General features: G+C 31.9%; 2 protein-coding genes across 2 annotated transcripts; both read left to right on the top strand.

Annotated features, from left to right (window-relative positions):
* The first annotated feature begins 11,105 nt into the window (after positions 1-11,105).
* Positions 11,106-16,184, top strand: LOC130934697 (uncharacterized). The gene is made up of 8 exons (XM_057864240.1): positions 11,106-11,211; positions 11,636-11,948; positions 12,180-12,429; positions 12,628-12,869; positions 12,970-13,097; positions 13,192-14,409; positions 14,524-15,384; positions 15,466-16,184. The coding sequence occupies exons 1-8, from the start codon at positions 11,106-11,108 to the stop codon at positions 16,182-16,184; spliced, it is 3,837 nt and encodes a 1,278-aa protein (XP_057720223.1).
* Positions 16,185-20,631: 4,447 nt separating this feature from the next.
* On the top strand, positions 20,632-24,292 carry LOC130934696 (uncharacterized). Its single transcript, XM_057864239.1, has 14 exons — positions 20,632-20,781; positions 20,984-21,251; positions 21,355-21,451; positions 21,587-21,708; positions 21,821-21,905; positions 22,016-22,148; positions 22,247-22,401; positions 22,553-22,703; positions 22,797-22,964; positions 23,059-23,232; positions 23,383-23,469; positions 23,650-23,766; positions 23,924-24,112; positions 24,197-24,292. The coding sequence occupies exons 1-14, from the start codon at positions 20,632-20,634 to the stop codon at positions 24,290-24,292; spliced, it is 1,992 nt and encodes a 663-aa protein (XP_057720222.1).
* The last annotated feature ends 1,961 nt before the right edge of the window (positions 24,293-26,253 follow it).

Genomic DNA, 26,253 nt, shown 5'->3' with positions numbered 1-26,253 from the left:
TTCTCTTCTAATAATTTGATGATGATTGTAGTGACTCTTGTATCTGTACTTTTAAGTATGCATCTCAAATAGAATCAAAATTTAACTCCCCCATGAATAAATAGTAAAAAATAAAAAGATAATAAATATAAACATAACCACCATAAATAAATAGGAAAGAATAAAAAATAAATTGTATTTGGCCAAAAAGAACATCGACAGAAAAAATGTGCATGGTAAAAATGAAAGAAAGAGCGAAATTACAAATCATGGTCCGTATGTAACTTTTATACCGTTAATGAACAACATAACCACACTATGAAATTATTATTTAATCAAGAAGAAAAAATTAACAACTTTAGCATAAAGTTTGAAAATTGTAAATCATAAACCGTATCTAAAATTAGATAATTAATATACTTTATTAATTTTCAGTGACTGTGAGGAAGAAGAAACCAACTATTGAAAAATTGAAAAAAAAATGCACCCTGATATTTATTTGAGGTTAAGGTTTAAATTTGAGAAAAATATGAACTGCATAAAAATATTTTAAAAGGGTTTGAGGGAAACACCAAACTAAGCGCAGAATTGGAAGTGGATGTCGTTCCATTTTGTCACGGTGATCATTGGGTCTATGGCAAATGAGAAAATCCATCTCAAGCACGGACAAAAAAGAACGTCAAAAAATTTCGCAAAATTTGGTCACAGAGATATAATACGTTGTAATTGGTTACCACGATCATTGAGCTTTGTCACTGTTTGTTTGTGGGTACCTACCCTTTGGTAATTCCCGTGTTTCTAGTAGTATGTTAAAAAAGTGTTGTTCTAGATTAAAAGAAATAATGTTATGGATAACTCCTTCAAAAGTGTCCTATTGTGTTAGGCAAATTAGAAACAATTTTCTTTTTCATATATTTAGACAATAGTTTTTAATGTCTAAATCCGAAGTGTGCTGTTGTGTTAGGCAGATTAGAGGCAATTTCATTTTTCATATATTTAGAAAATGATTTTTAATGTCTAAATTTGAAATTGTTGTAGTGGGTTATGAATGTTATTGTTAGGTCATGCATGTTACACTGTTTATTAAGTTTTCTAGGACTCATCATAAGATATTATATCATTATACACTAGTTAGCCGTGGTTTCATCTCCGAGCTGGAGAGCTCCCCGCACTCCATGCCGGTTCCACTCCCAGGTGGCGCCTCTCTTCCATGGTGGCACCTGATCCATCTGGCTCCTCGCGTTCACGGATGCATGTGCTCCTGTGTCAGTAGTCGTCAGCCATCCCTTTCAGCTTCTCTCTCACGCAAAGTCGCTTCCTTTTCACCGAATCACTGAGCCAACCATCCCTTTTCATCGATCTGCTTGAATAGGTAATGATTTCGTTGAACCCTAGCAGCTTTGCTTTCTTCTTCAAATTTCGTTTCGTCTGCGGTACAAAACTTTGTCTACGAGCTGTGTTCTCCTGGAAGTTTGTTCGTCGCCGTTCATCTGGGTTACTGATTTCCCAAATTCCGGTAAGATTGAAGATCTCAGATCAATCAATCAGGTTCATGGAAACCTTATACTCTGGTCCTTTTTCTTTTCCTTGATTCTGTCGATATTTGTGAATTTTGTCATCGGTTCGACGATTGAACTAGGTTTTATTGTGTACGGTTCCTGAAATCCCTGATTGTGCAAATTCTGATCATTTTTTGTATCTGTTCTATGGTTAATCGATAATTTCTTTTCTAGGGTTTGTGAAATTCCTAATCTTGCAAATTGTCATCGATTTGGTATTTGTTCGATTTTAATCCACATGTATGTCTAGGGTTCCTGAAATTTGTAATTTGCAAATTCTGTATGTTACTTGTTTTCTTGTGGGTTTTGTTTTGGTTAGATTTTTTTGGGTGTTGTTGTTACCCTCAATTTGAACTCATTATCAGATCTTTCGTACGTGTTTGAATTGTTTGTTGTATATTTTTGTGTTTTTCATGAATATATTTATATTTATTACTTTTATTACATTCCACAAGTCGCTTGAGTTTTTTAACTGTTTTCTGTTTTGAGAACATGTTCTGTTCTCCATGTTTGGATGTACTGTTCACATAAAGTGTGGTTTGGATACATAATAGTTTTCTGTATTCTTTATCGGAATTCGAGATTGGGCATCTGTAACAAGGTCTGAGGTTTGAATCTCATCCCTTTCATGAGTGTGATGTCATTTTGAGATTTTTTTTTTATATCTAAATTTTTTTTCCCACTCATGCTGTTTTGAATGTATCCTTACCTAACACATTTACCAACTCTGATTGTGATGATAGAATCATTGTTTGGGTAGTTGATTACTGTCTTTCCTATGATCTTATGAGGTGTAGCTGCACTGTAGTAGGTATGGTCTCATATCTCAATTTCTGGTGTGTATTGCTTGATTTCTTGAGAGCTTCACTTGTCTTCCTTTTTTTCTGTTGGTTCAGGTTTATCTCATAGGATTACTTTGCTTCTATTATCTTTGTCTCCAATTTATTGATACCTAATACATTACTAACTCATTGCCAGCAGTAGAATCATATTTGGGGTAGTTTGGTGACTGCCTTCCGAATGACATGTAGCTTCATGTAGTAGTTGTGGTGTGAAATGTTAATATTTGGTCCCTATTTTTTAATTTCTCCAAAAGTTTACTTCTTTTTTCTGTTTTTTGTGGTGGTTCAGCTTTTGCTGCTATCATTATTTGTCTATGTGTCATTGGATGGAGATGAGAATGTAGGAATGGCTATCAAGGTAGGACTTTCTATCTAACCTATTTGGTTAGTGGTGATGTCATTGATATGAATTGATTCATAGCTTTTTCCTCATTAAATGAAGATGTGGTTATTCAATTTTTGGTCGTTTCATGTTCTTGCTTAGAATTTTTGTAGTTGCTATTAAGTTTTTAGTTTTAACTCATTATCAGATCTGCATTTGTTATCTGCTGAATTGTTTGTTGCATGTATTTCTATTTTTTTCATGAATATATTTTTAATTCTTACTTTGTTTATATTCAACAATCCCTAGACTTTTTATATGATCTGTGTTCTTAACATGTCCCTTATCTATGTTTGATGTTATATTCGCATGAAAATGTGTCTGGATACATGAGGTTGTGTGCTTTGTATTATTCATTGGAAATCGAAATTTTGGAGTCATTATCAGCATATGAGGTTTCATCTCTCTCTACCATGAATGTTGATGTCATTGACAATTTTACTTATCTTTGTGTATAATTTTTTCCCCCAGTCATCTGCTGGTTTGAGTTTTTCGTTACGTTACCAATTATAGCAACTCTGATTTTTATCAGTAGAATTATTTTTTGGGATAGTTGATTACTGCCTTCGTTATGTTCTTATGAGTTCTAGGTGCAGTGTAGTAGGTATTGTGTCATATCTCAATTCTGGTCGCTATTTCTGATTTCTTTAAAGTTTTACTTGTTTTTCTTGCTTCTGTGTTGCTTAGGTTTTGATCCTATATAGTTGTCTATATGCTATTCAATGGAGATGACCATGTGAGAATGCCTATGAAGGTATGGGCTTTCTATCAAACCTATTTGGTGAGTAGTGATATGATTGATATAAATTGATTTTCCCATGAAAAATGTTTTCATATTTATAAGGTTGTGCTATATATTCTTGGAAATTTAAAGTTTGGAATCGTTATCAAGGTATGAGCTTTTAGTCTCATCCTTTTCGTGGATGTTGATGTGATTGACAGCTTTATATTAATGTTGGTATACTTTTGTCCCCATTTATCTCTTTTCTCCATTTATTGCTACCAGGACATTTACTAACTTTCATTGGCAGGGCTAGAGAATCATTTGGGGTAGTTGGTGACTGCCTTCCCTTTTCCTCGAATGACATGTAGCTGCATGTAGTAGTAGTGGTGTGAAATCTTAATTTTGGTCCCTATTTTTTTTTCTTGAAAAGTTCACTTCTTTTTCCTGTTTTTCTCTTGGTTCAGCTTTTGGTGCTATCATTAGTTGTCTATATGCTATTGAATGGAGATGATCATGTCAGAATGCGTATGAAAGTATGGGCTTTGTATCAACTCTATTTTCTTACTTGTGATATGATTGTTATGAATTTATATATAGCTTTTTCCTCATTGAATGAAAGATTGGTTATTCAACTCAATTGATTCTCATTTTTTTTAAATTGTTTATGTAAAAATTATTTGCTATTTCACCTCTTGAAAAAGAAATGGGGTCTTTCTCCTGAATTGAGATGTCATCCCAATGGATTTGCTTTCGTAGATTAAGATTGTATCATTTTTTATTTTTCCCCCACTCATCTGTTGGTTTGAATGTATCCTGACCTAAACCAATATATTCTAACAATTCTGGTCCCTATTTCTTGATTTCTTCAAAGTTTCATTTGTTTTTCCTGTTTTTGTGTTGTTTCCGATTTTTGGTTCTATGATTTAGTTGTCTCTATGCTATTGAATGGAGATGAGAATGTTGGAATGCCTATGAAGGTATGGACCTTCTATCAAACCTATTTGGTGATTACTGATGTGATTGATATGAATTGTTTCATAGCTTTTTCCTCATTGTACTAATCTATTCATGAGTGGTTAATGTGATTCACAAAAAATGATGTGTAACCTTTTGTTTATTTTTTTTTTTTTCAGGTTTAACTGAATTGGATTAGATTTATCTTGGTTGTTTTAATTCTGTTTATTCTTCAGTTGTTAGATGAGATACAGCTGCTTGGCCTCAGGTTAACACGTTCGTTGAGAAAAAATGTCCTTGGTTGAGTAAAATGTGTTCATGCTTATTTGTACTAGCACATGTCTCTAGCCAAAGAAAAACTATCCAGCCGCTGGTCTTCCCATGAAAGTGTTTTCCACACATAATAAGGTTGTGCTATATATTCTTTATTGGAAATTGGAAATTTGGGTATCATGATGAATGTATCAGCTTTCATTATCATCTATTTCATGAATGTTGATGTGATTGACATGTTTCTATTCATGTTTATCTATACTTTTGTTCCCATTTATCTGCTGTTTCAATTGTATCCCTACCTAACACATTTACCAACTCTGATTGCCATCACTAGAATCATTGTTTGGTGTAGTTGTTGACTGCATTTGCTATGGCCTAATGACATGTAGCTGCAGTATAGTAGTTGTGGTGTGATATATCAATTTCTGGTCCCTATCTTTTTATATCTCGAAATTATCAATTATTTTTCTTGCTTTTTGTGTTGTTTCAGCTTTTGCTCCTATGATTAGTTGTATGTGCCTTGAATGGAGATGAGAATGTGGGAATTTTTATAAAGGTTTGTGCTTTCTATCCCATCTGTTTGGTGAGTTGTGATGATATGAAATGAATCATTGCTTCTTACTCATTAAATGAAAATATGGTGATTCAACTCAATTACCCTCCATTTCCCTCCTGAATTGAATTCAAAAATGTGCATTGTGTCCTGAATTTTTTCTATAAAGGAATGTGGGTGAAGCACATTGAATGCACAAACATTTTGCTGGTGTTGTATTCCCTCCTAAGTTATTTATATTTATCTCAGAAATTTACTGTTTACATTTTGATCTATTTCATCAACTCATTTATCTCCTTTCTTTTTATTGCAATGCCTCCTCCATTTGATATGATTTCTAAGATGCATCCTCCTAGAGAGGCTTGGAGGCTGAAAGTTAGGGTTCTAAGGCTTTGGGTTGTACCCTCTTTGGTAACCATGAGGTTCCTAACTCAATGGAGATGATTCTCCTTGATGAGCATGTTAGTCCCTATTAGCTTCTCTTTTAAATATGGTCTTACTTGTTGTTTTTTTAAGTTTCAACTTTAGATTATGTGTTTGATTATTCTGATTTGTTCTCTTGCTCCATTTAGTGTGGAAAAATACAAGCAGTCAAGAAACCACTGCTTAATAGGTTTAGGGATCATATAGTTGAAGGACAAGTTTATAGAATGGCATATTTTACTATTGTGTCAAATCATGGTAGTTATAGAGCAACTTCTCATGAATTCAATTGGTTTTCCTTCACCGAACCACTGTTGTAGCTGTTGATGAAGATGTAATCCCTAAGACTTGTTTCAACATGTTTCCTTTTTCTGAGATGTTGAACATGACCCAAGATTATGATTTCTTAGTCGGTGTGTATAACTTCTTGCTTTTCTGTTATTGAAGTTTTTTTAACAATCATTGAATAGTTAATAGTGTGTTTATTTGGAATAGATGTCATTGGTCTTTTAACTTCAGTCGGAGAAGAGAAAGAATATGCAAAAGAGGGGAAAATTGTGAAAATGATTGCATTGGAATTAACTTCGAAAGAGTATGTTCATTGAGTTATTTTCTGCTGCTTTCTCTTTATCTTTTAATGATCTCTTTTGCTTATTTTCTGTTTATTCTTTGTTTATCTTTTGAGTTTCAGTCTTACAGTGCGATGTGCATTGTTTGGGGATTATGTTAATCAGTGAATCATTTTCTTGCTTCTGGCTATGTGGAGCAGCCTGTTTGTGGTGATTCAGCTTGCAAAAGTCAAGTTCTAGGGGTATTTTTTCTTTCTGTACATCTCATGGCTGCTAGAGGTATTGTCTCCAATAAAGTTTGCTAGACTCTTCTTGTTTTTGTGTAGGTCAAGTAGGTCTTCAAAATGTGATGTATGCTACTCAAATGTTATTTAATCCTGATATTCCTGAAGTCGTTGAGTTCAGGCAGAGGTTAGGATGCTTTATTTAGTTGATGTTTATTGTATTCTTTATTTACAAGCTATCTGGAGTAACAAGTACAAGTATTTGCAATGATTTTTTTTAGTATGATTGAGCAAGGTGTTAATGGTACCCATCCGTTGTTTATTGCAAATGAGGGTAAAGTTCTCTCATTGGAAGATGATTTCATGCGTTTAACCAGAAAATGCACTATTGAAGAGCTTCAAGATAACAATCAGGTTGTTTTCTTTTGAGTTAGTTGTGTTTCTATTTCTTTTATACACAAATGAACCGAAAAAGAAAATCAAATAAGAATTTCCATATCTGTTTTTTCATTCATGCTGTTAATTAACTTTGAAATTCCCATTGGATAGGAGGGTTCTTTTATCATCTTTGGTGCAATTCAAGGTATTGTTGAGGATGGAGGTTGGTGGTATTCTGCTTGTGTGTGTGGAAACGGTATCTATCCTCAAAATGGTGCATATTACTGTGATTTTTGTTTGAAGCACATAACTAATGTGACTCCAAGGTTAGAAAATTTGTAGAAAATGTTTTCTTATATTGTAGATTGGATTGTTTATAAAAATAAGGTTTCCTCATTCTATTTAGCTGAATGATGGTGTACTTTTTTATTTTTTTCTCTATGCAGATTTAAAATTAAAATAACAGTTGAAGATCATACTGGGGAGGGTATTTTCCTTCTGTTTGATCGTGAGGCATCTTATTTGCTTAAGAAGTCATGTGCTGACTTGTTTACTGAGGTTCAAAGAGATGCAAGTGTATGTTTTTAGTTCTCTTTTATGTGTTGTTCAGTTTATGGTTTGGCATATTTATTATTCAAACTCTATATTTCTTATGTATTACTGTCAAAACGCTTATATGTGGGGATACTTATCCTCCCATATTTCAAGTCCTCTTGGAAAGAAGTTGCTGCTCAAGGTTTACCAAAGGTGTCCCATGATACATTTTATGGGACTTTCCGAGTTAGAAGAATTGTGATGATTCCACTATTATTGCGATGTTTGAACTTCCCGATTATGACGCTGATGACGAGTCTACTCCAAAAAAGGTTAGATATACATACAAATATTTTTAGATCCTGTTAATTCATGCTTAATTTTTTATTTTTTTTATGTATCTTACTGTGGTGAATTTCTGTTCTGCTCTTATGTATTTTTAAACTCTTATGGCATATGAATAGGAGCATGATTTACACAAATCTGTTCCTTATGGAAAAGTGGATGTTGGTATTAAGAAGGAGTTTTCAGATACTTTTATGAAAAGTGAGAAAGATGCTGGTGAGTGTCCTGGGATTTTGTGTAAATCCCCGATTCTTATAGATTTTTTAGCTGGAAAACAGGCTGCTGTTTCTGGAGTGAGTGAGTTTGTTGCCTTAAATGATGGTGAACATGGAAAAGAAGAGAAAACACCCAGCAATAATACTGTTAGTGATGATCTTTCTGCTGAACTCGATATATTGCTTAGCTCAGCGGAAAAAGAAACTCAGGTACTCATGGATAATAATTTTTCTTCTTATTCCTATCCGTGGTGTTCCTAACTGTATTTTGTATTCTTGAGTCACTTTAATGGCTTTTTTTTTATTTCTTTGTCATAGGAGGTGTTGTCCCATGTTGTTGATGCATCTTCGCAATATGGAGAGAAGCTTATTCATGAATCATGTTGTGACCTGCAAGGGTAAGAGGAATTTGAATCCAAATTTGAAGAGGCTGCTGTTGATGTAGATGGGCTGGGTTGAAGGTTGCCAAAGTTAATGGAGTTTGATTGAAGGTGTGGAATTGAGCTGCTGTCTAGGTGTAGGTGTTTTATGTATTGTATATCTATAAGTATTTATGAAGGCTTGTGATTGCAAATAGGTGGACATGTAATGATGCTGGCTGGATGTTATTTTTGATTTCACTTTTTTGGATTGTGTCCAACAAATAGGACTGTCAGATATAGGGGTTTTCCTTTTGTGTTGGCTCGGGTAATGTGCCAAGTTGGTCTATTCTCAACTCCTTTTTTGTAATAGTGACTCTGCTAGGGATTGGACACATTTTCAATGTTGTACCCTCTTTATGTTACATACTAGGATGTGGTCATATTTTGGAATTCCTTATCATAGGGGTGATAGGCATATGTAATTGTCTATATCATTATCAAACAATGTTTTTAATGAAATGCAGCAGTTTTTTTATTTGTATCTCTTTATTGTTGTATAACTTTATCTTTTTATGTTGGTTAGTTATTGCTGTTCATTATACTCTATTTCTTTTATTTTATGCGTTATCAGAGGTGTGAATGTTTATATGAGTTCTTTGTTGGTGTCTTTGACAACTTTTGCAGCCAACCATTCCTTTCCCTCTCCCCTTCCTTTTTTTTCCAATTGTTGCTTATAGTAACTTAATAGGAACTTAATGATGTGCATGTGTTTTTGGGACTGAATCAGGCGTACTTCTTGGCTTTTATGTTTTAACCTCTTGTTTTCTTTAGTACGAGTAACACAGATGTCTCATAACTCTATTCGTGCTAGAGAATATAGGCGAAATTCTTTAAAAAGAAAACGAACGCAAAGTCAACGTCGAAATGCAAGAGGTTAGTACTGAATTGGCTTTCATGATATTTTTAGTCTTTTCTACTCCAATTTTTAGTGATTTTATATCTATGTGAGTGTTTGTAATTTTTCTTCATTTTGTAATGCTTTAGAGGTGCTTGATTCCTCGATACATGCTCTCAATTTGAATGATTATATGGGTAATTTTTATTGTTCTCTTTATGTTTTTGTACTTAATCTTTGTGTTTATAATAATCTATCTGTTTATTTTATATGTTTTCAATGTTTCTATTTCTTCTTATGTTTAGAAATTTATTTGAGGTGTCCCAGAATGTTAATCAGAGTTCAAGTTTTATTTTGTCAGGTATAATAATATCTTTAACTATTTGATCCCTGTCTGATTTTTTCCGTTAAATTATATTTTAAGTTCTTTGATTTATGTCTAATAGCAAATGTTTTTAAGTCATTTATTATTGTTTTTTTATGCTGTTACACCTAAAAGGGTTAGCTTAATTATTAGTAACCTATAAAATTTATAATTAAAGATATGTTTATACTTCTCTACTTTGTCTCTTTTTAAACATAATTACTGCGATTATAAAATTCTTATTTAATCGTTTAGATGAATAGATAGGTTTATTTTATATGTTCTTTCAAACTTCCACAAGGACTAGAGGTTATTAAATTGTTTAATTAGTGTTTATTTTTGTCTTGAAGAATAATAAAATCTTGAATCGATAGAACCGGATGTACGTCAGTAAAAGATATAAAGTAGTCAAAAATTAAATAAAGTGACTATTAGGTCCATCCTTATATTTTTCGCCTTCAGATTAATTAGGCCTTGAATCAAAAGATAAATATTAATTTGGTCCTTCAAGATAGTGAACCATGAATATATTACGTCTCTCCATTAATTTATTTATCATGTGAAATTTAGTGTTATACTAGGATGTTCTTACTAATTTTTCATACGGCAAAATCTTCCAAGACTTATTAACCCAATATTCTAAAAAAAATTCGTGTTGATATCTTTACTAAATTTTAATATGTAAATGTAAATATTAAAATATTTGATACTTATTTTAATAATTCTATAAATTCTAAAGAATTAAGAAAGTTGAGTATAAAAAGTTAAGTAAAATAAAAATAAAATAATTTACTTGTGTATGTATATAATATATAGAATAATCAGGATGTAGATTTATAACTAAACACAATAGTTTCGTGGTGTTCCTTATGCTTGCCTAGCAATGAGACATGGGTTCAATACCCATTGGAAGGATTTTTGAATATTGGATTTGATATTTAAATGCTGTTGAAGGATTCAAGACTTGCATTTGTTGTGAGCACAGTCTGTTCATGAATATTGGATTTTGATATTTAAATGATGTTGAAGGATCCAAGATTTGCATTTGTTGTGAGCACAGCCTGTTCGTGTATTGCATCGAACCGGCGCCACTTTTGGTTGGTTTCGTGCGATTTGTGACGAACAGGTCGAAATTTAAAGTCGGACTGGCCGAACTGTCGATTCGATTTATTCATCGGTTTTCCGAATGAATCGGAAGCTCTGGTCCGGTTCTTGCTGCTATCTTTTTACGTTATAATCAGTAATTTAGATTATTTAATTTTAACATTCGTAGTTAGTATCAGTGATTAAAATAATAAAACAAAGTGTATTCTAATGTTGTTAAAAGTGAAACTCATTTTGAATGTGCATTTAGTTCATAAATGAATGTTTTATTTTTATTGATTTTTGTATTTTATTATATTTGTACTGTTCACATTCCATGTTCATTATTAGATAATTAATTGATTTCTTTTTGCATGATTTATTTTTGTTTATATTTGGTTGTCGAATTTATCTTTACGTAAGTTTGTCTTATTCTAAATCAAAATGGATGATATAGACCAATCAGAAATATATGATCCTTCCGTAAATTCATTCAGTCAAGTTGGTTCTGTTATTGATCATCTTCTGTTCTTGCAAAGTGAGATACAAGGTACATTCTCTTTCTTAAATCATATATTAATCAAGAATAGTAAAATAGAAACTTTATTTATTTAGTTCTAAACATCCGATTGTGATTATGTGATGAGATATTATTCAATTAGTGTAAAATGTAAATAATATTTTCTGACGTATTTTTCTCACAACACTCAAATGAGTAAAGTATTTATTTTATATTATATCTTTATACTAATAGTTTATTCATTTTGTGTTGAGTGTATTTCGTGTCATGTAATTCAGATGAAATTCTATTATTGTTGGGTATATTTTTCTCGGTTTTATGTTTAGCAGGCTGCCTTGATGTTGGTGTCCCTAACTATGAATGTTCAATTTGTGGCGCGTGTTTCTGGTTATTAGAACGTGTTGAAAGAGATTCTACAGTTAATCATCCTATTTTTACTATTTGTTGCTCAAAGGGAAAATTTCAGTTACCTTATCTCCAAAGGCCCCAGATCTGTTATATAATTTGATCAATGGAGATGATAGCAAGAGTTTGTATTTCCAAAAGAATATTCGATCTTATAACAGTATGTTTGCCTTTACGTCTCTTGGCGGTAAGGTATTGGATTCAGTGAATGATGGGAGGGGTCCACCGCAGTTTATAATAAGTGGTCAAAATTATCATCGGATTGGAAGTTTGCTCCCAAATGCTGGTGAGAAGCCTAAATTTGCGCAATTATACATATACGACACTCAGCATGAGATAATGCATAGGCAGCGAATCTTTGGGTATGTGTGTTTGAAACATTGTTGTTTAGTCTTTCTGTTGTATTTTCCTGATGTTTTACTGTTATTTGTATTGGAGAACAGGTTTATAGATGTGACTTCATAGTTATACTGTGTTTTGTTTATAATGTGCTATTAGTCATTTTTTTCTAATAATTATATATCAAAATATCTTACAATTGTATTTTATGTGGTTTTTAAATATATTTTGTGGTTAATATATATTTCTTTTAGGCAAACATCTGAGATAGATAAAGAATTGATAACTGAGTTGTTGCAAATGATCGATACTCATAATGTCATAGCACAGTCATTTCGAAAAGTTAAAGAATTCTATCAGTGTCATCCATCTGAGATTTTCTCATTGAAGTTGTATTCGCAACGGAACGTTGATCGAAGAATGTACAGTGCTCCCTCTTGCGATGAAGTTGCTGCTTTAATTGTTGGCGATTTTGATTCGTCGGACCATGGTCGTGACATTATTGTTCGATCTACTGCTAGTCGGTTGCAACGTATATATGAAACTCATGCTCTATATTGGCCCTTACAGTATCCTCTGTTATTTCCATATGGTGAGGATGGTTATTAGTTGAACATTGGTTATCGAGGTCAACAGTCTGGATATGTTCCTGGAAGGAGAACAAGAGTTTCTCTCAGGGAATTCATATGTTTTTGTCTGCAGATTAGGAAGCATGAAGATGGAATTATTCACAAGTGTAGGCGGTTGTTTCAACAATTTGTTGTTGATTGTTTCACGATGATTGAGTCCCAAAGGTTGTATGAGATTAGAATGAAGCAAAGTACAATTAGAGGAGAAGTTCTTCAAGGAATAGAGGAGGCTATGCGTCGTGGTGATGATGAGGCTTCTTCAATTGGGACACGAATTATTTTGCCTTCCTCCTTCACTGGTGATAGACGTTATATGTTTAATCGTTGTCAGGATGCCATGGCAATTTGTAAACATTTTGGCTATCCAGATTTATTCCTCACTATTACATGTAATCCAAATTGGCCTGAATTCCAGCGGTTCACAGAGCGAGAGCGAATTCCCATCGCTGATCCCTGATATCTCTTGTCGTGTTTTTCATGCCAAGTTGAAGTGCCTTCTTAGCGATCTCAAGGAAGGTGTGTTTTTTGGTCCACTTAATGCAGGTATGTTCTTTTCTCGCTAAGCATTTCAATTTCTGTTTGTTGTTGTCGGACATGCAGTTGTTTGGTTCTTTAGTATGTTTTTTTTATTTTTTAGGTATGTATACTATTGAGTTCCAAAAAAGAGGTCTACCTCATGCACACATGTTACTCTGGCTTAATGGAGAAAGCAACTTACAAAGTGTTGAAATTGTTGATAAATTCATTTGTGCCGAGCTACCCAATCCACAGAAATTTCCATCTCTTTATAATGTCGTCACCAAGTACATGATCCATGGTCCCTGTGGTGCACTTAGACCGAGTTCTCCTTGCATGAAAGATGGTAAGTGCTCAAAATTTTATCCAAAAAGATTCGTTGACCAAACGAGTTTTGATGAAGATGGGTATCCAATATATAGACGTCGTAATATGGGTGTGACGGTGAAAATCAACGATGTCGATATTGACAACAGATTTGTTGTGCCATATAATCCACTGTTGTTAATGAAATATCAAGCTCACATAAATCTTGAGTTTTGTAACAAGTCAAATGTCATTAAGTATCTTTTTAAGTATGTTAATAAGGGTCCGGATCGGGTGACTGCAACTGTTAGAGAAAGATATGATGTTGGTGAATCTTCTCAGGTGGTTGATGAGATCAAACAGTATTATGATTGTCGTTATTTGTCACCTTCTGAATCCATGTGGAGAATTTTTGCTTACGATATTCATCAAAGATGGCCGTCGGTACAGAGGTTGACTTTTCACTTGCCAAACCAGCAACATGTTGTATTCGATGATGCTGATAGCACTACTCATGTTTATTTGCGCAACAGAGATTTGCTTACGATGTTTACGGGTTGGATGATGGCCAACAGGCGGTTCATGGAGGGGCGGTCTCTAACATATGTTGAATATCCAGGTAAATTTGTATACTGTTTGAAGAGTAGGGAGTGGAAACCAAGACAGAGGGGATTCTCTATTGGAAGATTGAGTTTCGCTCATCCCTCATCCGGTGAACTTTTCTACATGCGGATGCTTTTGAATGTGCAGAGAGGTTGTACCAGTTTTCGAAGTATAAGAACTGTGAATGGTGTTACTTATGATACATTTCAAGAGGCATGTTCTGCCATGGGTTTCTTGATAGATGATAACAAGTATGTTTCTGCTATTAAGGAAGTCGCCGAGTTAGCGTCAGCTGCACAGTTAAGGAGGCTTTTTGTGATCTTGCTGCTATCTGGTTCCATGGGAAGACCTCTATTAGTTTGGGAGCAAACTTGGGCTTATTTGTCTGATGATATTCTTTATCACAGAAGACATGAGCTACAATACCCTGGTACGATTTTTTGATCATCGTGAATTTATTACATGACAAGTGGGCACACACGCATGCACACAGTAGATAAGTTATATTATCGTGTTAATATTTATTAATTATTGTTAAACGTAGATCTAACTATGAGTCAGGATGAGTTACAAATGTTTGGTTTGTTGGAGATTGAGAAACTATTGCAGAGTAATGGAAAATCATTGAGAAATTATGCTGGTATGCCGGTTCCTGATAACTCTTTAGTCTCTCAATTTAGCAATTTGATGCTACTGCGTGAGTTACAGTATGATACTGTTTCTTTGTCTCGGGAGCATGATGCAAATATATTAAAGTTAAATGAAGAACAGAGGGTGGTCTACGATAAAGTTATTGATTGTGTTTTAAATAAGAGACATGGATTCTTTTTTGTGTATGGGTTTGGTGGCACTGGAAAAACTTTTTTATACAGAGTTTTGTCAGCTAGATTGCGATCTGAGAAAAAGATTGTTATTAATGTTGCTTCTAGTGGTATTGCTTCTCTGTTGTTACCGGGTGGTAAGACGGCACATTCTATGTTCAATATTCCTGTTGAGCTTACTGAAGACACTGTTTGCCGGATTAAGAAGGATAGCCCAAAGGCTGAGGTATTTCGAATTGCTGATTTGATTATTTGGGATGAGGCACCCATGACTAACAAATTAGCATTTGAAGCGCTCGATAGGACGTTGCGTGATATAATGGTTTCGGTCTCTGATAGGAATAAAAATTTACCTTTTGGTGGGAAGGTGGTTGTTCTTGGTGGTGATTTTAGGCAGGTCTTGCCAGTTATTCCAAAAGGTTCGCGTGCTGAGATTGTTATGGCTTCCATAAATTCTTCTGTTCTTTGGAAATATTGTGAGGTTTTGCAATTGACAAAAAATATGAGGTTAGGAATCGGGTCTGAACAATCATCTGCTCAGGAGTTAAGGTTGTTTTCAGATTGGATACTTCAAATCGGTGAAGGTTGATGTGGAACAGTGGTTAACGATAAACTTTTTGTTGATATTCCTTCTGATCTAATCATTCCTGTCTTGGAAAATCCAGTGGAAGATATTGTAAATACAATATACCCGAATTTGGTTCAGAATTTTAGTGATCCAAGTTTTTTCCAAGATAGGGCAATACTTGCTCCGACTGTTGACAATGTTGAAGAGATAAATAATTATATAGTTGATTTGTTGCCCGGTGAGGAGAAAAATTATCTCAGTGCTGATTCGATATGTGGTAGTGATGCCTATTCTGATGTTGATGTTGATTGGATAACTGTTGAATTCTTGAATCAGATTAGGTGTTCTGGTCTACCTAATCATTCGTTAAAGTTGAAAATAGGCGTTCCTATTATTTTGTTGAGGAATATTGATCCGGCCGGTGGTTTGTGTAATGGGACTCGACTTGTCGTGCGAGATCTAGGGACAAATGTCATTGGTGCAGATATTGTTTCTGGTAGCAAAGTTGGGGACAAAGTTTTTATCACCAGAATGAGTATGATTCCTAGTGATACGGTTATACCGTTTAAATTCCAACGCCGTCAATTTCCGGTTTCTCTGTCCTTTGCGATGACAATCAACAAAAGCCAGGGTCAGACATTATCAACGGTCGGTTTGTTCTTGCATCGTCCTGTGTTTTCTCATGGTCAACTTTATGTAGCTCTTTCCCGGGTTCGGAATAGAAACGGTCTTAAGATTTTACTTTGTGATGAAGGATTAGATGATGCTGGTAGGACTGAAAACGTTGTCTTTAAGAAAGTTTTTGATAAGATATAATGTTGTTTGTTGTTATATCTTTTAATCTTCTCTCTGTAATTTATAGTTTCTTGATTTTTATCCATATTATATCTTTTGTTAGAATTTTTTTATTTTTTTGTGTGTTCTGTTTATTATTTTTTATTGTTATTTTGGTTCTAATATTTATGCCAAAGTCTAATTTGATGTCTGATATTTTAAATATTTTGTTTCAGTGCAGAATAATTTTGCATGATCTTAATATTTTTTCACTCTTAAATTTGATATAAATTCTTTGTATCAGGAAATATTTTTTATTAAAATATTGAGATTTAAAGTAGTTAATTATGTGGTAAAATGTTAAGCATTTATTATACTCTATCAGTGTTCTTCTTTTATATTAACCTTTGATTTCTATATAATATAATCAAATGTTCTATATAAATATGGGATGGGATGTTCTATAAGCAGATAATTGTAGTTCTTATTTAAAAGATACTCTCTTCTTTAGTTGATAAATTTGATGATTCGTATTTTCGTATTTTTTTCCTTTTTTTTTATAAAAAACTATTGGATGTTCTTCTCCAGTTTGGCTTCTCCTCAGGAAGGGTGTATGTGCTCTTCTTTGCTTTCTTCGTCCGGTGTCTTTTCTTGTGATCCTTTCGCGCAAGCCCCTTTTTTTGTGGATTTACTTGGTCAGGTAATCATGATATTGATCCGAAGCTCCTATTGGAGTTTTGCGTTTCGATTTTCCTTGTCATTCAATAATCCATTTAAATTGTTTGTTAAATTGTTTAATTTAATTTTTTTATTTTTTAATATAAACTATTTTATTTTTCATTTGTTGCATTCCGTAGACATAACGTTGTTTGTGCTGAATTTAACAACTTCATTAACAAAGGAACGGATGTTGTGACACCAAGTTGTTATCGTGGTCCTCTGTTATCTTTTCCTAAAAATGACTTCTGCACATATAATGATGTTTTTCCATATATTATGTGACTTTTTGAAAATATTAAATTTTATTCAATAATTTGATTATTAAGTTTTTTAATTGTAATATTTTTTGTTCAGAAAAAATTAGAAAGAAATTATATTGTTAATATATTAATAAAAAAATATATGACTGTGTTATTACTAAAAAACAATTATTTATCTTTTCTTAGAAAGAAAAGTCAAATGATATCAATGCAAATTTGATTTTAATTTGTCAAGAATATTTGATTTTAATCCATATTATATCTTTTGTTAGAAAAAAAATTACTTGGTTTTTTCTGTCTTCTATTTTTTATTATTATTTTGGTTCTAATATTTAGGTCAAATTCTAATTTGATTTCTCATATTTTAAATATTTTATTTTAGTGTAGAATAATTTTGCATGATTTTAATATTTTTTCAGTCTTAAATTTGATGCAAATTCTTTGTATCAGGAAATATTTTGTATTAAACTATTGAGATTTAAAGTACTTAATTATGCATTAAATTGTTATGCATTTATTAGAGTCTATCAGTGTTCTTCTTTTATATTAACCTTTGATTTCTATATAATATAATCAAATAGTGTATATAAATATGGGATTCTCTATGACTAGCTTATTGTAGTTCTTATTTAAAAGATGCTTTCTTCTTTAGTTTATGAATTTGATGGTTTGTATTTTTGTATTTTATTTTGCTTTCTTTTTTATTTTAAGCCATTTTTTAAATATAGTTATCTTGTCTGATATGAAAAGGCCAATTTTTTTATCATACGTGTGGTTTCATCTCCAATCGGATAGGTATCCACGTTTCAGGGTCATATACATGAAAGTTGTACGTTCTTCTCCAGTGTGGCTTATCCTCACCAAGGGTGCATGTGCTCCTCTTTGCTTTCGGCGTCAGCGGTTTTTTTTTTTTTTTTGCGATTCCTTGACGTAAGTTGTTTTTTCTGCGGATTTAGTTGATCAGGGAATCATGAAATTGAAACCAAGCTCCTATTGGAGTTTTGTATTTCGATTTTTCTTGTCATTCAATAATCCATTTAAATTGTTTGTTAAATTGTTTAAATTTATTTTTTTATTTTTTTAATAAAAACTATTCTATTTTTCATTTGTTGCATTTCGTAGACATAAAGTTGTTTCCGCTGAATTTAACATATTCATTAAGAAAGGATTGGGTGTTGTCACACCAAGTATGCAATAATTATGGTCCTCCTTTATTTTTTCCTAAAAATCACTTCTACACAGATAATGATGTTTTTCCATATATTATGTATTTTTTTGAAAATACAAAATTTTATTCGAAAATTTGATTATTTACTTTTTAAAATGTAATATTATTTTTTCGAAACAAAATAGAAAGAAATTATATTCTTAATATATTAATAACAAAAAATATATGATTTTCTTATTAATAAAAAATAATTATTTATCTTCTTAAAAAGAAAAGTTAGATGATATCAATGTAAATTTGATTTTAATCTGTCAAAAAAATTTGATTTTAATCCATATTATATATTTTGTTAGTAAAAAAATTCTTGGTGCCTTCTGTGTTCTATTTTTTTATTATTAATTTGGTTCTAATATTTATGTCTAATTCTAATTTTTTTTGTCTAATATTTTAAGTATTTTATTTGAGTGTAAAATAATTTTGGAGCAGTTTAATATTATTTCAGTTTAAATTTTAGTAAAAATTCTTTCTATTATAAAATATTTTGTATTAGACTATTGAGATTTAAAGTACTTAATTATGGACTAAAGTGTTATGCATTTATTATAGTCTATGAATGTTGTTCTTTTATATTAACCTTTGATTTATATATAATATACTCAAATGTTGTATATAAATATGGTACATTCTATAAGCAGATAATTGTTATGCTCATTTAAAAGATACTCTGTTCTTAATTTATTATGTGGTTTTCATGGTATTAAAATTTGTTAAAAAACTTCATTATTTATTTCTATAAATTTGATATTTTTTTTTCCAAATAAGTTGAAAAAACTGTATTGTTAATATATTGATGAAAATAAAATATCATAATTTTATTAATGAAAACTAATTATTTATGTTTTTATACAAAGAATAGTCACATGATACCAGTGCAAAAATGATTTTAATTTATCATACAAAAATTTGATAAAAATCTAAATTATATTCTATTCATACAATTTTAATTTATTTTAACTATTTTTAACATATATATTTAGATAATAAATATATTATTAATAATAATTTTTTTATAATGTTATATCTAAGTTTTTTCTTGGCATCTCTTAACATCATTTAGTTAATTTATCCAAATTTCAATTAATTTTGTTTTTTTCTTGTGTTAGTTAAAATGTTTTTTTTTTTTAATAGAGAAACCAGAATTTTATTTCTAAAAGAAATCAATTCAAATTATTTTTTTTATATTGACTTTTATTAAAATTCAAAAATTAAATATCTAAAATGATCAATATTTTTTTGTACTATCAATCTAAAAATATTTGGTTCCAGAATTTTTATTTTATTAATATAATACTCTCAATTTAAGCATAACCCTAATTAAAGTCCTAAAACACGCTACCACTTCAGCTCGACAGTTCTCTTCTTCATCGCCAAGCTCACTCCATCCATCGCACCATCTTCGTAGCGCCTCCCTGGGCTGAAGCTTCTGCTTCTCTAGTGGGTTTTACTCACATGCAGAGAAGGTATTTGTATCTCTGCGATTCCATTGGATTCCACTGCCAGGGTGTTCTTCTCTTCGTTGCGTCTGTTCTTTCTCCACCACGAGGGTTCCTCTGTCTCTCTCTTCCGATCATACATCATGCTCCATCTCCATTTCTCTGTTTGGATAGCAGATGTCGCCACTACGGCTCAAGAGGTATTTGTGTTCTATGGCTCCGTTGTCCTCCTTTTCAATCTTTCTGGTTTCCTTCTCCAGTTTCAAATTTTTTTCCTGTTAATTGTTAATGTTTTCTTTTTGCATCGTTTATTTTCACTTGTTTGGTTTCTGATTTAATCATGGTGAATGTAACTTTTTTTTCTAAATCAATGGTTCTCTCCTATGTTTGTGGTTTTGGTGTTTTTGTGCAATTTTTTGTTCTTGGGGCTTTTGGTGATTATATTTTATATAATTTTGTTTCTGCTATTGGACTGAAGTTAAGTGTGGTGTTAGGTATACTAGGCTCATGAAATCCTGTTTCTGCTTTATTGTGAATTGTCAAATCAACTATATGTGGTAGGTATTTGGTAATTTGTAACAGGCTTCTTCCCATATTTTTTTTGCTCTTTTCCGATGTGTATTTTGTTACTTGTGATATCTTCCTAAATGATGTGTGTAGGGATATCAATCTATATATGCCTATTAGTCTATCTCTGCCCCATATGTGAAACTTTCATTGTAAGCTTTAGTGTTTCTTAACTTTCGGAGTTTATAACTCCAACATATCTGTTTATCTTCTCATCTTAGTGCTGAAATTTTCTCTGTATATCTTCTCTTTTTGGTGTTCTTATCCTATATATGTTGGGAATGAATAACCGTGTTGATCTGGTGGAGAAAATCACTCCCTGGAGAGAATCATGGAAAGTGCATGTTAAAGTTGTGAAGTTGTGGTACCACAAGAATCCTGGTTTGGATGCTTCTCAAAATCTATTGCATATGGTCTTAATGGATGAGAAGGTAAGTCTTATTTTATGTTTGTATTTCCTTAAGTTGTTGGAAACTTTTTTTGTTTTTAAATATGCAGAACGGAATTTTTATTGTTGGTTGCAAAGTGATTTGTTTTTGTTGTTTTAGTTTTTTAATCAATTGTTTTTATGCTGTTTGGATAGCTAAATATGTTAATAAATTCAAAATATGAACCATTTTTTTTCAAATCCAGTTACACAAGATCCAAGCAACGATTAGAGATCAGCTTATATCAAAGTTTGCTTCCTCTCTACACGAAGGGGATCTGTATTTGATGAACCATTTTACAGTTGTACCAAACACTGGTATGAACAGAGTGACCACTCATCGGTTCAGACTTTTGTTCCAATACAAGACCTCTGTTGTTTCTGTGGTATCTCCAAGGATCCCGCATTCCGGTTTGTGTTTGAGATCAATAGATGAAATTGATCAAATGACAACCGAGCACAATTTCCTTATTGGTTTGTACAAGTTTCTTGCTCTACCTTTTTATGGTCATAGTATTATGTTTTAACAAGTCTGGTTTGTAACTCAAATTTGTAAATGTTTTAATGTAATTATTAGACTTTGTTGGGATCATTACTGGTGTTCGAAAAGAAAGAGATGTAGCATCATATGGGAAGCTGATCAAAGTAGTTGTGCTAGAAGTTTTCACTCATGGGTAATATGTCTCTTACTTTTTCCTATATCAGTAGTTATGCTCTATTCATTCAATTTATTTTTGTTTGAGCCTTTATGTTTATAACAATAAATATATACTTAGATTCTTTTGATCTTTTGAAATTTATTTCTCCAGCAAAAAGGTCCAATGCAATGTCTTTGGAGATGCTTGTGATCTTTTGGAGTATGATAAATTACAAAAATATCCAAGATCTCCATTGATTGTGCTCGAGTCTTTTAAAATCAAAGCAATTGAAGGTTAGTTTCAGGCATATTCAGCAAATTTTTTATCTAATATCTACTTTTCTGATTTTTGACCTTTTAAGTTAAATATGGTTTGAGGTTAATAGAGTAAGATTCTTTGATGCAGGTGGAGTAGTTCTACAGAATGTGATCAATGTCTCTAGGTTATTTATTAATCCCGACATTCCTGAGTCTGTTGAGTTCCTAAGCAGGTTAGTTGTGAAATAATTATTGTAAAGGTGCAAGCTGCTGTGCTTATTTTGTTGGTATTCATGTATATGTTTTGTCTCATGAAGATCAGTTACTGTATATTTTTTTGTAGATTTAGTGTATCCAGTTATGGATTCTCAAGACTTGTGAGCAATGATCTTGGATACTTAGTTTCTAAAGTTGATGGTGATTATTTCAATCCCAAAGATATCTGTAATATTCAAGATATTCATTTAGATAACGGGGTACTATTTTAGATTAGCAAAGTCTCCATTTAATACTTAAACTTCAACTTCTTAAACATGTATGTTGGGTTTATATCATTGTCTTTAAAATTTTACAGGATGCTCATTACTTTGTTATTGGGACAATTAATGAAGTTATGGATGAACCAGATTGGTGGTACTACTCATGTGTGTGTGGTCATGCCGTTGTTGACCATGAGGATCTCTACCTTTGTGATGCTTGTGGTTCATGTGTTGAACATGTGTTGGTCAAGTAAAGTTCATATATAAATCTACTATTTAATAGATTAATTATTAATATTTTAGATTTTTGGTTAGTTCTTTGTTATATTTCACTCTATGTGTTTTTAAGCAGATTTAATTTCTTGATTTTAGTTATCATTCTTGTTTGTTAATTGTCTTAGATATAGGATTCGTGTAAAGATTCATCATGGTGGGTGTGCTGTTTTGTTTGTTTTGCTTGATAATGCGGCAACAAAACTACTTGGAAAAACGTGTTCTGAAGCATTTATCGGGGTAGACGAAGAATTCCCTGTTGATCCTAGTGTGCTTGCAGTATGAACTTTTTCATATTGAACCTCATTTAGTGTTTGTTAATTTTATTTTTTGTGTTCAACTGTATTGATTCTTTTATATTAAACTCCCAAGGTCTGTCGGTCATATTCTCCACAAATGTTTGGTGATGTTGTTGGAGAGGAGAAAGTTTTCAAGGTTGAAATTCTTTCTGCAGTTGATCCAGATTACTCCGGGTCCTTTAAAGTTGTAAATGTGTTTAGTAATAATCTGGAAGCAGCTGCAATCGATGATTATGTGAATGTATGATTTCTGACCCTATGTTACAACATGTTGATGCATTTCTCTTTTTTCTTGATCAATGCATTCGATACTTATTCTAAGCAAATTATCCCAGGCAAGGATTCATGATCCGATTTTTGCACCAATCTATGATGCCTATTTGCAGTATGCAACTGCGGAAGATTACAAGACTCAAGTAGTGTGTGATAATTCTATTCAATCAGAAACTATTGAAGATATTATTACTGATCTGATTTCACCCAATCGCTGCTATTCTGATGTTGAGAACGTATATTATTTATTCTCATTTGTGATAAAATCTCTTTGTCCTTTCTTTTTTGTTATTCTTGTTATATCATATGCTGAAAACTTAGTAATTGATAGTTTTGTAAATTATTTGAAGTTTGAAATGCTATATTAATTTTTTGTGTGCTGGCAGGGTGATTTCGTTTTTATTTTGGGAACTATATCATCTGTTTTCAAGAAACATAAGTGGTGGTTCTCAACTTGTTTGTGTGGTTCTCGTGTCAGCTAATAAACAAATTTTATCGTGTGATCTATGTCAGCTTCAATGCATTGATGCTGTCCCAAGGTGTTTTCTTCTTTAGTTTTATTCTGTTTTCCTCTGTTTTCGTAACTAATTATTATTCCAAACTTAACTCAAAATTTCCTTGTTTTCTACTGGTTTTTAAGATTCTGCTTGAAGATTGTAGTGTCTCATGCCAATGGGAACAATATATTTGTTCTTAAAGATCGTGAGGTTGTGCAACTAATAAAGATTAAATGCTCCAGGTTCTTGGATAATCACCCAGAGTTGAATCAGGTTCTCATGCTGCTGTGGTTTTAATTAGTATATAGTTATATAGATATATAGATATAGATATAGTTAGTTTGTATGTTTTGACATTTCTAAGAAATACGTAACTTATTATTATGCTATATTCTAACTATTTTGTTTTTTTTTTATTTTTCGTTTTTAGGGATCTTATTCCAAAGTTGTTCCATTGAAACTCATTTCAATTCTTTTGCACAAAAAAATTGTATTCATGGTTGATGCTAGGCCTGTGGGTTATGAGATGAATCGATCTGTGTATATTGTTCAACAAATTTGGGATGATGCCTCTGTTATTAATGTTTTTGAATCTGCGTCTGAGATGAATGATCATAAGGTTTGGTTTTATGGTTTTTATAAGTTGTTCGATTATTAGTATTTAAAAATATCAATAACTGAGAGGATTTAAACTTTTTTTCAGATTCGTGTTTTGGTTGATTCTTTGCCTAAAGTTGAAGACGCTTTTAGCCAATGTGGAAGTGATCATGACGCTGTGGAGGATCTAGATGCTTTTTAGTTTAATATGTTAGGATACTACTATAAGTTGTTGTTGTGCAGGATCTTCATGCTTCTTAATTTAATATGTTCAGATAGTAATTTAAATTGTCGTTTGGTTTGTAATACAATGTTAGTCTCTTCTAAATTGTAATGTGGATATAATTATGATATTTATATATTTAATCAAATTTCTATTTTAATTACAACAAAAAAAATGTGTTTGTTTTTACCATTTTTAAATAAACTCGTGCAGTAATTAATCAACTATTAATCAGTATTGAAAATATGATAATTGCGGAAAATAAATATATATACTGCTTAATAAAATTGTTTTCATTGCCATTTTTAAATGTATGTATTCAACCTAAGATTAGATTTAATTGTTATTAAAAAATATATCTATCTTTAGTTTTTTTTATTTATTTAATCAAATTCTTTTTTAATTACAAGAAAAAATATGTGTTTGTGTTTCCAATTTCAAATAAATCCATGCAATAATTAATTAATTATTAATCAGAACTAAAAAAGAAATTGATAATTAGAAAAAAAAATATAGATAATGGTTAATAAACTGGGGTTCATTACTATTTTTAAATGTATTCAAGTTGAGATTAAATTTAATTGTTATTGAAAAATATATAGGATATCAGTTTTTTTAATTTCCTTTTTTTGTTCAAAAAATGTGAACTCAAGGTAGCCATACTGCCATTAACACATAAGTCATGTTGTTGCTTTTGTTCATTTTTTTCATTTTCGGGTCTTTTCCTGTGTTTCTGTTTTTCACTTTGAAACCCGATTTGGTTTCTATGAGCTCAACGATGATTCCCTCTGACTCGCCCTCTCCAGAATCAGAAAGCCAAGTACCCAGAGCTTCGAATCGTTCTCTTGATATCGTTGATTTTGTTTGGTGGGTGTGTGATTCAATCAGAGTCGCGATGCATGCTGTTCTTTAGTCAGGGGCTTCTTTCTCTTCAAATTCTCCCAAAAACAGATATCAGATCAATGAATCGGGTTCATCGAAAACTATTATCCTCTTGGTTCTTTTTCTTTTCCTTGATTCTGCCGATTTTTCTAATGAATTTTGTCATCGGTTCGATGATTTATCTGGGTTTTATTGTGTATGGTTGCTCAAATCCCTGATTGTGTAAATTCTGTTCATTTTTTGTATCTCTTCTATGGTTAATCGAGATTTTTTTTTCTAGGGTTTGTGAAATTCCTAATCTTGCAAATTGTCATCGTTTTGGTATCTGTTCGATGTTTAACCCACATGTTATTGTTTAGGTTTTGTGAAATTACTAATTTGCAAATTCTGTATGTCACTTGGTTTTTTTTTGGGTTCATGTTGTTGGTTCGATTTTTTTGGGTGTTGCTCTTAACCTTCAGTTTGAACTTATTATCAGATCTCCTTTTGGTACATGTTGAATTGTTTGTTGCATGTCTCTTGTGCTTTTCATGAATATATTTATGATTTATTACTTTTTTTACATTCGACAAATCCATTGAGTTTTTAAATTGTTTTCTGTTTTGAGAAACATGTTCTGTTTTCTATGTTTGATGTAATGTTCACATGAAAATGTGGTTTGGATACATAATAACGTTGTTGTGTATATTCTTTATTGGGAATTCGAAATTTGGGCATCTTTAACAAGGTATGAAGTTTCAATCTCATCTGTTTCATGAATGTTGGTTTCAGTTTGAGATTTTTTTATTTTTATCTAAACTTTTTTTTCCTACTCATCTGCTGTTTTGAATGTATCCTTACCTAACACATTTACCAACTCTCATTGTGATGAGTAGAATCATTGTTTAGGGTAGTAGATTCATAGATGGGTTGATATGACATATCTATATAATATAGAGGTATGAGTATATCTAATTTAATTAGCTATGGACTCATTGACTGTCATATGTCAATCAATCAATCAATCTAGGCAAGGAGTCTAAGAGAAACGTATTCTACAAGCTTTGCTTTAGAAACTT

The sequence above is a fragment of the Arachis stenosperma genome, chromosome 6 (genome assembly GCF_014773155.1).
Source record: "Arachis stenosperma cultivar V10309 chromosome 6, arast.V10309.gnm1.PFL2, whole genome shotgun sequence".
NCBI lineage: Eukaryota > Viridiplantae > Streptophyta > Magnoliopsida > Fabales > Fabaceae > Arachis > Arachis stenosperma.
Note: the sequence above shows the minus strand (reverse complement) of the source record. Positions and strands in the feature narration are given on the sequence as shown.

Coding starts and splice junctions, on each gene's coding strand:
- LOC130934696 (XM_057864239.1), top strand. CDS start 20,632: ATGAATAACCGTGTTGATCTGGTGGAGAAAATCACTCCCTGGAGAGAA. Junction 23,233..23,382: donor GCTATTCTGATGTTGAGAAC/GTATATTATTTA, acceptor GTGTGCTGGCAG/GGTGATTTCGTTTTTATTTT. Junction 24,113..24,196: donor CTGAGATGAATGATCATAAG/GTTTGGTTTTAT, acceptor ACTTTTTTTCAG/ATTCGTGTTTTGGTTGATTC.
- LOC130934697 (XM_057864240.1), top strand. CDS start 11,106: ATGGATGATATAGACCAATCAGAAATATATGATCCTTCCGTAAATTCA. Junction 11,212..11,635: donor CTTGCAAAGTGAGATACAAG/GTACATTCTCTT, acceptor TGTTGCTCAAAG/GGAAAATTTCAGTTACCTTA. Junction 15,385..15,465: donor GATACTTCAAATCGGTGAAG/GTTGATGTGGAA, acceptor TGGAAAATCCAG/TGGAAGATATTGTAAATACA.